The following is a 14,168-nucleotide window of genomic DNA, read 5'->3' as shown; positions in this document are numbered from 1 at the left end:
CGGGTCTTCGAAACCTAGCCTCGAAGCCCCCATGGAGGTTACCACTCAGAAAAGATTTGTTATCCCAGGGGACAGTAAATCATCCAGAGGTGGAACTTCTACAGCTAACCGCCTGGTTTCTGAGGAGGACCTATTAAAACCCAAATGTCTCTTAGATAAAGTAGTAAAGACCCTGTTGTCTAGCAGGAAGGCAGTTACACAGGCAATTTACATGAAAGTCTGGAAAAAGTTCAACTCCTGGTGCAGTTCTAGAGAACTCAAGGTCAAGAGCACGGTGTCCGTCTTGGAGTTTCTCCATGAAGGAATGGAGAAGGGCCTCGCAGCCAGTACCCTGAAGACTCAGGTGGCTGCCTTATCAGTTTTCTTTGAAAATACTTTATCTAAAGAAACTTTAATTTCTAGATTTTTTAGGGCTCTTGCTCGAAGTAGACCAGTAGCCCTTAAAGACTTTCCCAGTTGGGATTTGTCTACAGTTTTACAGGGTCTCTCGGGAGCACCGTTTGAACCCTTACAAGAAGCTTCTTTACAGAAGGTGGTTTTAAAAACAATCTTTTTGGTGGCCATCACCTCGGCCAGGAGAGTCAGCGAGCTCCAAGCTCTAACTATTACAGAACCCTTCCTTAGAGTTTATCAGGACAGGGTGGTACTGAGGACGGATCCAGCATTCCTACCGAAAGTATCCTCAGCTTTCCATTGATCGCAGGAAATAGTGTTACCTACATTCTCTGCAACCCCAGCGAATGCAGTAGAGGAAGTTTTTCACACATTGGATGTGAGAAGGTGTCTATTACAGTTTCTGAAAATGACTAAAGATTTTAGAAAATCAAACGCCCTTTTTGTGATTTTTTTTCTGGATCACGCAAGGGGGAGAAAGCTTCTAAAAGTACGCTGGGTAGGTGGCTTAAGTTGGCTATAACAGAAGCCTATAAAGCAAAAGGAGAAATACCTCCCTCAGGTATTGCTGCCCACTCTACTAGATCCACGGCAGTTTCCTGGGCTGAAAGGGCCGGTGCAACGCCTGAACAAATCTGCAAGGCTGCCACTTGGTCCAGTTATTCGACATTTCTCCGGCACTACCGGTTAGATCTACTGTCTGCGGCAGATCAGGCCTTCGGCAGGAAGGTACTGCAGGCAGTAGTCCCGCCCTAGGGTAAGTTTCTTGGTTATCCTCTCCGGGGTTGTCCTGAAAGGCGATTTGAGAAAGACTAAGTTAGACTTACCGGTGACGGTATTTCTAAGAGCCTTTCAGGACAACCGTTACTTCCCTCCCTAGGTTATGCTTAGTAAATGTATTAAGTTCTACCATGGTGTTGTGCTTTCTGTGCTTTGTTTTCCAGTGTCGGAAGGCCACAATAACTGAAGCCATGGAGGAAGAGGAGGTGTTTTTAAAGTGGGCATGTGTTTCCTAATGACAAGGTGAAGCTACACTCTCTCCGGGGTTGTCCTGAAAGGCTCTTAGAAATACCGTCACCGGTAAGTCTAACTTAGTCTTTTCTTCGTGCAGAACAGGTCATTGTTCCTCTGTGTGCAGTTATGTGGTAGTTGATGTTGGACCGTTCCTCCATATAGAACAGGTCCCTGTTCTTAGGTGTGCAATTAAAGTGGAACTAAAATCTGCAATACTAACCCCTGCTTCAGTGGTCCAACATCCGTGAATTCCTTTCCCGGCATCATCTTACCGGATTTTTTTGGGTGCTGGGTCTTCGGCTGTCTTAATTGGCTTTGAATGATGTATGGGTGCACTTGTCCAAGAGTTCAGTCATCCTGGCACACCGGCATCACGCTGTAATGTAAATTGAGCTGCTCATGCACAGATTAGTGTACATTTTAAAGAGGACTTTAAGCAAACAGAGAAATTAATTCCATTGCAGAAGAGACATTTAATATCTAAAGAGTCTACCTACTGGCATTGTTTTTCAAAACTTTATTTCTGTTTTAAATGATGATTAATGTATCTTTTCCTCCATGTAAAATAGGTCATCGTTCTTAGTTGTGCAATTATAGGATACCTGATGTTTGATATTTTTGCCTTGTAGAGCGGGTCACTGTTCCTCCTTTGAGAAGTTGAATGATGGTTGAGGTTTGATCTTTCCTCTTTAGAGCCCCATACACACTATTAGATGTTCTGCAGATTTTTGTCTTCAGATTTACCAAAATCATATAATATGGGTTCAAACCTTAAGAGTTTCAAATTGTATGCAATTAGGCAGGCCCTTGCACTGTGACTACATGTTTTGGTAAATCTGAAGACAAAAATCTGCAGAAAATCTAATAGTGTGTATGGGGTCTATGTAGAGCAGGTCATTGTTCCTCTGGGAGAAGTTGTATGGTGGTTGAGGTTGGATCTTTCCTCTATGCAGAGCAGGTCATTGTTCCTCTGTGAGATGGTGGTTGAGGTTGGATCTTTCCTCCTATGTAGAGCAGGTCATTGTTCCTCTGGGAGAAGTTGTATGGTGGTTGAGGTTGGATCTTTCCTCCTATGTAGAGCAGGTCATTGTTCCTCTGTGAGAAGTTGTATGGTGTTTGAGGTTGGATCATTCCTCTATGCAGAGCAGGTCATTGTTCCTCTGTAAGATGGTGGTTGAGGTTGGATCTTTCCTCCTATGTAGAGCAGGTCATTGTTCCTCTGTAAGATGGTGGTTGAAGTTGGATCTTTCCTCCTATGTAGAGCAGGTCATTGTTCCTCTGGGAGAAGTTGTATGGTGGTTGAGGTTGGATCTTTCCTCTATGCAGAGCAGGTCATTGTTCCTCTGTAAGATGGTGGTTGAGGTTGGATCTTTCCTCTATGAAGAGCAGGTCATTGTTCCTCTGTAAGATGGTGGTTGAAGTTGGATCTTTCCTCCTATGTAGAGCAGGTCATTGTTCCTCTGTGAGAAGTTGTATGGTGGTTGAAGTTGGATCTTTCCTCCTATGTAGAGCAGGTCATTGTTCCTCTGTGAGAAGTTGTATGGTGGTTGAAGTTGGATCTTTCCTCCTATGTAGAGCAGGTCATTGTTCCTCTGTGAGAAGTTGTATGGTGGTTGAGGTTGGATCTTTCCTCCTATGTAGAGCAGGTCATTGTTCCTCTGCGAGAAGCTGTATGGTGGCTAAAGTTGGATTTTTCACCTATGTAGTAACAGGTCATTGTTTCTCCTTGTGCTGTTGTATGGCACTTTATGTTGTGTTTTTCCTCAGATGCTGGATATAGGCGAGTCACTGGCAGTTCCAGATGAGTTCTCAAAGAAGGAGATCCGCTCTGGTATGTGGTGGAAGCAGCTCCTGGCGGGAGGTGTGGCAGGAGCCGTGTCAAGGACAGGAACCGCCCCCCTGGACAGGCTGAAAGTCTTAATGCAGGTGAGCATGATATTCTTCAGCAGTCAACAGACAGTTCTAGGAAACTCAATCTGCTGGATCTTTGTTCTTTAACCACTTAGGCTCTGGAAGATTTTACTCCCTTCATGACCAAAGCATTTTTTTCTATTTGGCACTGTGCTACTTCAACTAGTATTTTTACGATAATAGAACATTGTTCCCAAATTAAATTTGTATCATTTTTTTTTCACACAAATTGAGCTGTTTTTATTTATTTTTATTATATAAATGGAAAAAAATACCCAAAATTTTGAAAAAATAAATGTTTTACTGCTGCAAAACATATCTAATAATAAAATCGTATTTCTTCAAAAAATGTTGGCCACTGAACACACAGCAGGTCACCCAATCAGTATCGGCACCATTCAGAGAACGCTGTGCATTTTCATTTACTCCAGGGGGAAGAAGAAGGGGCCAGGGCTTTTACTCCAGGGGGAAGAAGAAGGGGCCGGGGCTTTTACTCCAGGGGGAAGAAGAAGGGGCCGGGGCTTTTACTCCAGGGGGAAGAAGAAGGGGCCGGGGCTTTTACTCCAGGGGGAAGAAGAAGGGGCCGGGGCTTTTACTCCAGGAGTAGGAAGAAGAAGGGGCCGGGGCTTTTACTCCAGGAGTAGGAAGAAGAAGGGGCCGGGGCTTTTACTCCAGGAGTAGGAAGAAGAAGGGGCCGGGGCTTTTACTCCAGGAGTAGGAAGAAGAAGGGGCCGGGGCTTTTACTCCAGGAGTAGGAAGAAGAAGGGGCCGGGGCTTTTACTCCAGGAGTAGGAAGAAGGGGCCGGGGCTTTTACTCCAGGAGTAGGAAGAAGAAGGGGCCGGGGCTTTTACTCCAGGAGTAGGAAGAAGAAGGGGCCGGGGCTTTTACTCCAGGAGTAGGAAGAAGGGGCCGGGGCTTTTTCTCCAGGGGGAAGAAGAAGGTGACGGGGCTTTTTCTACAGGGGGAAGAAGGGGCCGGGGCTTTTACTCCAGGGGGAAGAAGAAGGGGCCGGGGCTTTTACTCCAGGGGGAAGAAGAAGGGGCCGGGGCTTTTACTCCAGGGGGAAGAAGAAGGGGCCGGGGCTTTTACTCCAGGGGGAAGAAGAAGGGGCCGGGGCTTTTACTCCAGGGGGAAGAAGAAGGGGCCGGGGCTTTTACTCCAGGAGTAGGAAGAAGAAGGGGCCGGGGCTTTTACTCCAGGAGTAGGATAAAAGAAGGGGCCGGGGCTTTTACTCCAGGAGTAGGAAGAAGAAGGGGCCGGGGCTTTTACTCCAGGAGTAGGAAGAAGAAGGGGCCGGGGCTTTTACTCCAGGAGTAGGAAGAAGAAGGGGCCGGGGCTTTTACTCCAGGAGTAGGAAGAAGAAGGGGCCGGGGCTTTTACTCCAGGAGTAGGAAGAAGAAGGGGCCGGGGCTTTTACTCCAGGAGTAGGAAGAAGAAGGGGCCGGGGCTTTTACTCCAGGAGTAGGAAGAAGAAGGGGCCGGGGCTTTTACTCCAGGAGTAGGAAGAAGAAGGGGCCGGGGCTTTTACTCCAGGAGTAGGAAGAAGAAGGGGCCGGGGCTTTTACTCCAGGAGTAGGAAGAAGAAGGGGCCGGGGCTTTTACTCCAGGAGTAGGAAGAAGAAGGGGCCGGGGCTTTTACTCCAGGAGTAGGAAGAAGAAGGGGCCGGGGCTTTTACTCCAGGAGTAGGAAGAAGAAGGGGCCGGGGCTTTTACTCCAGGAGTAGGAAGAAGAAGGGGCCGGGGCTTTTACTCCAGGAGTAGGAAGAAGAAGGGGCCGGGGCTTTTACTCCAGGAGTAGGAAGAAGAAGGGGCCGGGGCTTTTACTCCAGGAGTAGGAAGAAGAAGGGGCCGGGGCTTTTACTCCAGGGGGAAGAAGAAGGGGCCGGGGCTTTTACTCCAGGGGGAAGAAGAAGGGGCCGGGGCTTTTACTCCAGGAGTAGGAAGAAGAAGGGGCCGGGGCTTTTACTCCAGGAGTAGGAAGAAGAAGGGGCCGGGGCTTTTACTCCAGGAGTAGGAAGAAGAAGGGGCCGGGGCTTTTACTCCAGGAGTAGGAAGAAGAAGGGGCCGGGGCTTTTACTCCAGGAGTAGGAAGAAGAAGGGGCCGGGGCTTTTACTCCAGGGGGAAGAAGAAGGGGCCGGGGCTTTTACTCCAGGGGGAAGAAGGGGCCGGGGATTTTACTCCAGGGGGAAGAAGAAGGGGCCGGGGCTTTTACTCCAGGGGGAAGAAGGGGCCGGGGCTTCTCCTCCCGGCCGACTGTTCCTTTAGAGCGCATGCGCCAGCGATGTCACTGGCCGCATGTACAGTAAATAGCTCCTAAACTGTACAGGTTTAGGAGATATTTACACTATCTATAGGTAACCCTTATTATAGGTTTGCCTATAGGTACAATTTATTGATGGAAGTTTACCTCTTTAAAGTAGCATAGTGCTGAATAGCAAAAAATGGGTAAAATCTTCCTGAGCTGAAGTGGTTAATATAGAAAACCAACAAGACTCAATAATATTGTTTCTCATTTATAAAAAATGGTATTTGTTATTATTACAGTATAGAATCCCATTTATTAAAAAATGTTCTACATCATGAAATGTGCCTTTGAACATAGTGATATCACATCTTACAACAGAGCTTGTATATCAGTCTTATAACAATAAAGGGTCTTTATTTTATTTAATTTTTTGAATTGATCCTAGCATTATTACAAATGAAATGCAAAAACGATTATACAATGATCATGATCGATTTTGCAAAAATATACATTTCTTACTCGAATATTTTCTGCCTCCGTTTGTGGCCGTTTCCATCATGATTGTGGGCATGTCAAGCCCAATCAAGATTTCTTCCTGGATTATTTTTGGAGTTGCATGCTGGGTAGCCAGCATGTACCTCTCGATCTCACGCATGCGCGTTTCGTAGCGCCAATTGTTTCTAAAGTTGCCATAGCAATGGGCGACGGCGGAGGAAGGTCCTGCCCCGTTATTATGGCAACATCACAGTACCACTTGGGTACAACCAGCATGTCAGATTTTTACATGCTATTTTTGCCAGTGGCTGTGTTCTCCCGGCAGGGACGGCTCCCCCCGCTGGGAGAACACAATTGCTCAGTCAGTGTTAATGGGGGAATCCTGAACCTGTGGTTGCAGGAAAGAAAATCACATCCTCTATGGCCTGCCGTAATTTTTCCCCTTGAAGTCCCAATTCATTATTTCTTAGGTTGGCGTTCACTGTACATAATTTGTGCTCCTGCCCTATGTTCATTTTTTTTTCGATCTTTGCAGGTACATGGATCAAGATCTCAGGGGATCTCCATGTTGAGGGGAGTGAAAGCAATGATAGAAGAAGGTGGGTTTCGCTCCCTGTGGCGGGGGAACGGTATAAACGTACTGAAAATAGCTCCTGAGTCCGCTATCAAATTCATGGCGTATGAGCAGGTAAGATGTCTGACTAGAAAGCATTACCCCTGTTTACCTCTATGATACTACCTGCATGTTTGCCTGTTCTCCCTGCGCCTGCGTGGGTTTCCTCCCACACTCCAAAAACATGCTGGGAGGTTATTTGGCTCCTGTCTAAATTGGCCCTAGTATGTGTATGTACAAATATGAGTTGGGGACCTTAGATTGTAAGCTCCTTGAGGGCAGGAACTGATGTGACTGTACAATCTATATGTAAAGTGCTGTGTAAATTGATGGCACTATATAAGTACCTGTAATAAATGAATAAAATGGCCTCTTCTCACTCACAGGACTTCTCTAGTGCTGCTCTCCCACTTTCTTCCATAGACACTCTCCAAGATATCAGACACGCTGTAATTAATACAGTTCTATAGAAGTCAATGAAGTCTCACTCATTCTATCCTATGGAGACTTCCTGTCATGGCGGAATCTAATGCCCCGTACACACGAGCGGATTTTCCGTCGGAAAAATCTTGGATGGTTTTTCCGACGGAATTCCGCTCAAGCTTGTCTTGCATACACACAGTCACACAAAAGTTCTCTGAACGTTTGACCGTCAAGAACGCGGTGACGTACAACACTACGACGAGCCTAGAAAATGCAGTTCAATGCTCCCGAGCATGCGTCAAATTGTTTCCAAGCATGTGTAGGAATTTTGCGTGTCGGAATTTGCACAGGCGATCGCGTTTTCAGATAGGAACTTTTCCCGACCGAAAAATGGAGAACATGCTCACAATCTTTTGCTGGCTGGAAGTCCTCCAGCAAAAGTCCGATGAAGCATACACACGGTCGCGTTTTCCGACAAAAAGCTCTCATCTGAGTTTTGCTGGCGGAATCGTGTGTATGCGCCATTAGACTGTTCTGACAGGTACAGCTTCGACGCTCATTAATAATGCAGAAACTTGCCCACCCTTTTTGTCTCTTGTGCATTCCTATTGGCCAATGAGGCTGCCAGTTGTAATGATGGGCCTATGGCAATCTGTGGGGGAGGGGGGGCGTTAACCGCAAGCTTTCATACTACATGGCGGTGTTAAGTTTCATCTCTCAGAATGGCCTGGCATTTAACCGTGACAGTAAAGCCTGGTACACACTAGCAGTTTTTCTTTGATTAACCCAGCAGGGCTGAACGTAAAAAAACTGACAGCTCCGGGGGGTTCCACTGTACTAACTATCTGATGTTAGTACAGTTTCCCCTGCTGAGCTATGGTGTTCTAACAGAATGCTAGAACACTCCGGCCACTAGCTGAGATCGCTGATAGGAAGCCGGTCGGCAGTCCTTTTTCGGTCATGCCCTTTGGACACAAGCCGGCTGGACACCAGAACACGGTCCGAATGTTGGCCGGTTTCTTTTGAACACTTGGTCCATGTGTACTAGGCTTAGTGATACTAAAGTCAGTCTTTTTTTTTCTTCTTTTAACTGTAACAAACATGTTATACTTGCCTGCTCTTTTCGGGTCCCTCGCTGGCGCTCCTGGCCCCGCCCTCCTGCCGAGTGCCCTCACAGCAAGCAGCTTGTTATAGGATCACCTGAGCAAAGCCGCTGCTATGTGTGTCCATTCAGACACGGAGCCGTGTTTCGGCCCCTCCCCTCTCTCTCCTCATTGGCCTATTGACTTTGACAGCAGCGTGAACCAATGCACCGCTCTGACATCTTAGCCAATGAGGAGGGAGGGTCCCGGGCAGCGAAGACACTCCTGTAACATTGCTGGATCGAGATGGGGCTCAGGTAAGTAATAGGGGGGCTGAGGGAGGCTGCTGCACACAGAAGTTTTTTTATCTTAATGTATAGAATCCATTAGGATAAAAAGCCTTCTGACTTTACTACCACTCTAAGGCCTCATGCACAGCGGCTGTTTTTGGCAGTAGACGGTTTTTTCTACAGTCATTAAACCCAAAACTGGTGGGTTCTAAGGGATGGTTTTTCAGCTGTAAAAATGCTCTAACACTGATAAACGCTCAAAAACGTCGCTCACCATCGGTTTTGGCTCAGATGAGGGCACTGCTGGATTCCTGGAGAGGTAAGTCCCTAATATTAAAAGTCAGCAGCTACAGTATTTATAGCTCCTGACCTTTTTAATTTTTTATTTTTTTGGGGGGGGGGGGTAGCTTGGAGCTCCTCTTTGAGATTTGGGGACACGATGCTGCAGGTATGTGCAACCCCTTGTGACTTTTTCCTTTTTAAACTTCCCTATTTTTTGCCCTGTCTCTGTGCTGCCCGGGTTCCTGTTCCCACACCGCCATTTTTAATGCATGTGATACTGCACATGTGCAAGACAAAGCACCAAATGGGGTTATTTACGAAGGCAAATCCACTTTGCACTGCAAGTGCACTTGGAAGCGCAGTCGCTCTAAATCTAAGGTACAGATCGGAAATGAGGGGAAGCTCTGCTGATTTTATCATCCAATCACGTGCAAGCTAAAATGCAGTTTTTTATTTTCCTTGCATGTCCCCCTCGGATCTACAGTGACTGCACTTCCAAGTGGATTTTCCTTGAGTAAATAACCCTTAATGTTGTGCAAATATTAAGAAATTCCCTTTAAATATAACTAATAGGATACTACTTTGTTCTGGCAAGATGTAAGGGTTCCCCCCACAACAGATGCCTGTAGATGTATGTATGTATGTATGTGTATATATATATATATATATATATGTATGTATGTATGTATGTATGTAGATGTAGATGTATGCTGCATGCTTGAGATGAAGCTCATGACATCATCATGTGTTTTCATGATGCGCAGTGTGACAATACTGTGAGAACGGCACAGTTTTTGTATGGGATTTCCCTGAAGGCAATAGTGACGTTGCCTTCCGGGGGGCATCTGTACAGCCAGGGAACTGCCTTCATTCCAACCAGGAAGTAGAAGGAACAAAAATTAAGTAAAGCAAAACATTTTTTTAAAAAGTGTTAGTGTTAGGCATGCTGACATGAAATTTAGGGAAAGTGGTGGAAGGTGCACTTTAAAGATTAAAATGGAACTTACCTCACTAACATAACGTTGTCACCTCCCTGTTAAAGTGTCGCCTATGGGGATTTTTAAGTACCGTAGTTTGTCGCCATTCCATGAGTGTGCGCAATTTCCCAATTTTAACCACTTGCCGACCAGCGCACGACGATATACGTCGGCACAATGGCACGGCTGCGCAAATGGGCGTACACATACGTCCCCTTTAAGACGAGGCATTGTGGGCGCGCGTACTCCGTGACCGTGCCAGCGGACTCGATGTCCGCCGGTGTCTCGGCGATCATGTCACCGTGCAGCAGAACGGGGAGGTGCCTATGTAAACGAGGCATTTCTCTGTTCTGCCGAGTGACATGACAGAGATCTACTGCTCCCTGTCATCGGGAGAAGTGATCACTGTCATGTCAGTGGTAGCCCCCCCCCCCCCCCCCACAGTTAGAATCACTCCCTAGGACACACATAACCCCCTGATTGCTTCCTAGTGTTTAATCCCTTCCCTGCCAGTGTCATTTATACAGTAATCAGTGTATTTTTATAGCATTGATCACTGTATAAAAGACAATGGTCCTAAATAGTGTCAAAAGTGTCCGATGTGTCCACCATAATGTCAAAATCACGATAAAAATATCGCAGATCACCACCATTACTAATAAAAAAACTAAATTGTAATAAAAATGCCATAAATCTATCTCCTATATTGTAGATGCTATAACTTTTGCGCAAGCCAATCAAACTACGCTTATTGCAATTTTATTTTTTTTACCAAAAATATGTAGGAGAATACGTATCGCCCTAAACTGAGGAAAATATTTTTTAATATATTTTTGGGGGCTATTTATTATAGCAAAGTAAAAATATTGCTTTTTTTTGCAAAATTGTTACTCTTTTATAGCGCAGAAAATAACTGCAGAGGTGATCAAATACCACCAAAAGTAAAGCTCTATTTGTGGGGAAAAAAGGACGTCCATTTTGTTTGGGTGCAACGTCGCAGGACCGCGCAATTGTTAAAGCGACGCAGTGCCGAATCGCTAAAAGTGCTCTGGTCAGGAAGGGGGTAAAATCTTCTGGGGCTTAAGTGGTTAAAGCGTGACATGTTAGGTATCTATTTACTCGACGTAACATCATCTTTCACATTTTACAAAAACAAATTGGGGTATATATTGTGTTTTGTTTTTAATAATTAAAGTATATGTTTTGGCAAAAAAAATTTCATTTGCAAAACCTCTGCGCAAATAAAATAAAAAAAAATCCAATGATTTGTCAATTTATTCCCTAGGGCCTCTGCTAAAAGAACAATGTATAATGTTTGGGGTTTATAAGTCATTTTCTAGCAAATACTGATTTAAACTTGTAAACAAAAAGTGACAGAAAAAGCCTGGCGTTCAAGTGGTTAAAGGTTTTAGATCAGGGTCATTTAGGGAAATGCTTTTTTTATTTTTTATTTTTTTAAGTCTGGTTTCCGGCACAAAGCGTCTAAAAAAAAAATGTTAAAAATTTTCTAATGAGGATGATTACTGTAACAGAATGTAAACCACATGAGAAGAACTAACCAGCTTGATTTCCCTGCTCAGATAAAGAAGGTCATCCGTGGTCAGCAGGAAACGCTGAGGGTCCGAGAGAGGTTCATTGCTGGGTCATTGGCCGGAGCCATCGCACAGACTGTCATATATCCTATGGAGGTGAGCACCCAGAGAGAGGACATGGTGTCATTGGGGGACTTCTTATAGAGATTTGTGGTTGGCAGACATACAGTTAGCACGTTTTTGCAAGCAACTGTTTAGGATTGTTTTTAGCTTTAAAGCGGAGTTCCGCTTAAAAAAACAAAAACAATTAAAAGTCAGCAGCTACAAATACTGCAGCTGCTGACTTTTAATGATCGGACACTTACCTGTCCCAGGGTCCAGAGATGCGGGGAAACGAAGCCCCGCTCATCTCCCCCTCCTTTCTAGGGCGCCAGCCTTGTAACTACTCAGCCAGGCACCCACTGCGCATGCGCGAGCCGTCGCACGCTGTGATCGGCCTGGGCAATATGTGGGACATGTGACTTGTCCTAGATGATTGCTGAGAGGAAGGGGGGAGAGGTGATTCCGGTGCTGTGGTGTGCCGGGAGGAAGTGGGAGCTGGAACCCTCTAAAAAGAGGGTATCCGCCCCCCCCCCCCCCCCCAAAAAAAAAGACATGCCAAATGTGGCATGTCAGGGAGTCACTTTCCCTTAAAGTGCAAGTTCCATTTTTTGGTGGAACAGAACATGGTCATTGGTCCATTTAACACACAGGCAGGCCTCGTTGCAGTGGTGGGTTCTCTCCTATCCAAGAGTGCGGGGCAGGAGGATTATGTCATCTCTGAAATTGTTTTACAAGGACCAGTCCTGCTATTGATGGATTTTACTGGCACTCACATGAGACGGAATCAAATATATATAATAATATCAGGAAATACGCACACCTCCATTTCTTTGCACTTCTAGCAAGAATATATTGTAATGCCGCGTACACACGATCGGAATTTTGGTCGGAAAAAGCTCTGATGGTTTTTCCGACTGGATTCCGCTCAAGCTTGGCTTGCATACACACGGTCACACAAAAGTTCTCTGAACTTTTGACCGCCAAGAACACAGTGACATACAACACTACGACGAGCCGAGAAAATGAAGTTCAATGCTTCCGAGCATGCGTCGAATTGTTTCTGAGCATGCGTAGGAATTTCTGCGCGTCGGAAATTGTACAGAATTGTACGGAACTTTTTCCAACCGAAAAATTGAGAGCCTGCTCTCAATCTTTGGCTTGCCGAAATTCTGCCAGTAAAAGTCCAATGGAGCATACACACGGTCGCATTTTCCGACAAAAAGCTCTCATCGGACTTTTGCTGGCGGAATTTTTCCCGATCGTGTGTACGGGGCATTAGTGTATGTATGGTTGTCCCTAGATGGGACAAATGTGTCACCGTTTGGCTTTCACACTACAGACAATGGTGCAGCTTCTTTAGGGCGGATTGCAGGCGCTATTTCTAACGCTATAGCGCCTGCAAAACGCCCTGGTGTGAAAGGGGTCTTAAGTATAACACTAAAAGTGATTGTAAAGGCCCATATTTTTATATTATTTTTTTAAATAACAAACATGTCATACTTACCTCCACTGTTGGTTTTGCACAGAGTGGCCCCGATCCTCCTCTTCTGGGGTCCCCCGGCAGCGCTGGTAGCTCCTCCCCACATCATATAACCCCCTAGGAGAAGCACTCTCCCTGGGGGGTTACCTTGCAGGCACGCTCCCGAATCCAGTATTTGCGTCCATGGACGCAGAATGCCAGACTCACCCCCGGCCCTGAGTCATTGGATTTGATTGGCAGCAGCGAGAGCCAATTGCTGCGCTGCTATCAGTCTATCCAATCAAGAGCCAAGAACCCTGGGCAGAGGAAGAGCGTGTCTCCGCCAAAGGAAATTCCAGGGCTCAGCTGAGTAAAACGGGGTGGGTGGTCACTAGAATAAGTTTTTTCACCTTAATGCATGGGATGCATTAAGGTGAAAAAACACGAGGGTTGACAACCCCTTTAAGTGTATGGTTGTACCCATACTGTGTCAAACAAAAGCGTCCAAGGTTCTGGTATTTGATCACCTCTGCGTTTTTTTTTTTTTTTTTTGCACTATAAGCAAATAAAAGAGCGACAATTTTGAAAAAAAAAACTTTTTGCTATAATAAATATCCCCCCAAAAAATATAAAAAAAATTTAAATTTTTTCTCAGTTTAGGCCGATATATATTCTACAATAAGCGTATATTGATTGGTTTGTGCAAAAGTTATAGCGTCTACAAAATAGGGGGATAGTTTTATGGTATTTTTATTATTAATTTGTTTTTATTAGTAATAGGGACCGATACCAAGCATTTGTGTGAGTACTTGTACTTGCACAAATGCTCCCGATGCCAGATCCGATACCTGGGAGAGATAAATAAAGTGACCCGGGGCAACCGGAAGTCAGCGGGCGGAACAACGGAAGTGACGCTCCGTGTCGATATTGGCTGTTTGACATCCCGACGCTCATGTTAGTCCACCCTGCACTCGGCCGCAGTAAGCCAGCAGTGGATATCTTGTTACACCCAGCCCATATAGTTCAGGCTGGGTGTAACAAGATGGCCGCTACTGCTTTTATGCGGCCGAGTACAAGGAGTACTAAGATGGGCCTTAGCAGGCAGCCTTGCCTCCTGGCATTTCAGTGCCTGCCCATCATTGCCCATAAATGCCACCCATTAGTGCCCAATGCCCAAAAGTGCTGCCCATCATTGCCAGCCACCTGTGAGTGCCACCTATTGGTGCCAGCCACCTGTGAGTGCCACCTGTGAGTGCCACCTATTGGTGAGTGCCACCTGTGAGTGCCACCTATTGGGGCCAGCCACCTGTGAGTGCCACCTATTGGGGCCAGCCACCTGTGAGTGCCA

The 14,168-nt window shown here is 45.8% G+C and overlaps 1 protein-coding gene across 1 annotated transcript in view; it reads left to right on the top strand.

Annotated features, from left to right (window-relative positions):
• Positions 1 to 14,168, top strand: part of LOC143961234 (mitochondrial adenyl nucleotide antiporter SLC25A23-like) — a 53,722-nt gene that overhangs the window by 25,592 nt on the left and 13,962 nt on the right. Inside the window, exons 5-7 of the mRNA XM_077470467.1 lie at positions 3,175 to 3,333; positions 6,596 to 6,748; positions 11,308 to 11,415. Of these exons, the coding sequence (XP_077326593.1) occupies positions 3,175 to 3,333; positions 6,596 to 6,748; positions 11,308 to 11,415 (420 nt within the window). The remainder of the gene's footprint in view (positions 1 to 3,174; positions 3,334 to 6,595; positions 6,749 to 11,307; positions 11,416 to 14,168) is intronic.

This window comes from Lithobates pipiens, unplaced genomic scaffold, assembly GCF_037356315.1.
Source record: "Lithobates pipiens isolate NorthernLeopardFrog02 unplaced genomic scaffold, aLitPip1_a1.2 Scaffold_8, whole genome shotgun sequence".
NCBI classification, from domain to species: Eukaryota; Metazoa; Chordata; class Amphibia; order Anura; family Ranidae; genus Lithobates; species Lithobates pipiens.
Note: the sequence above shows the minus strand (reverse complement) of the source record. Positions and strands in the feature narration are given on the sequence as shown.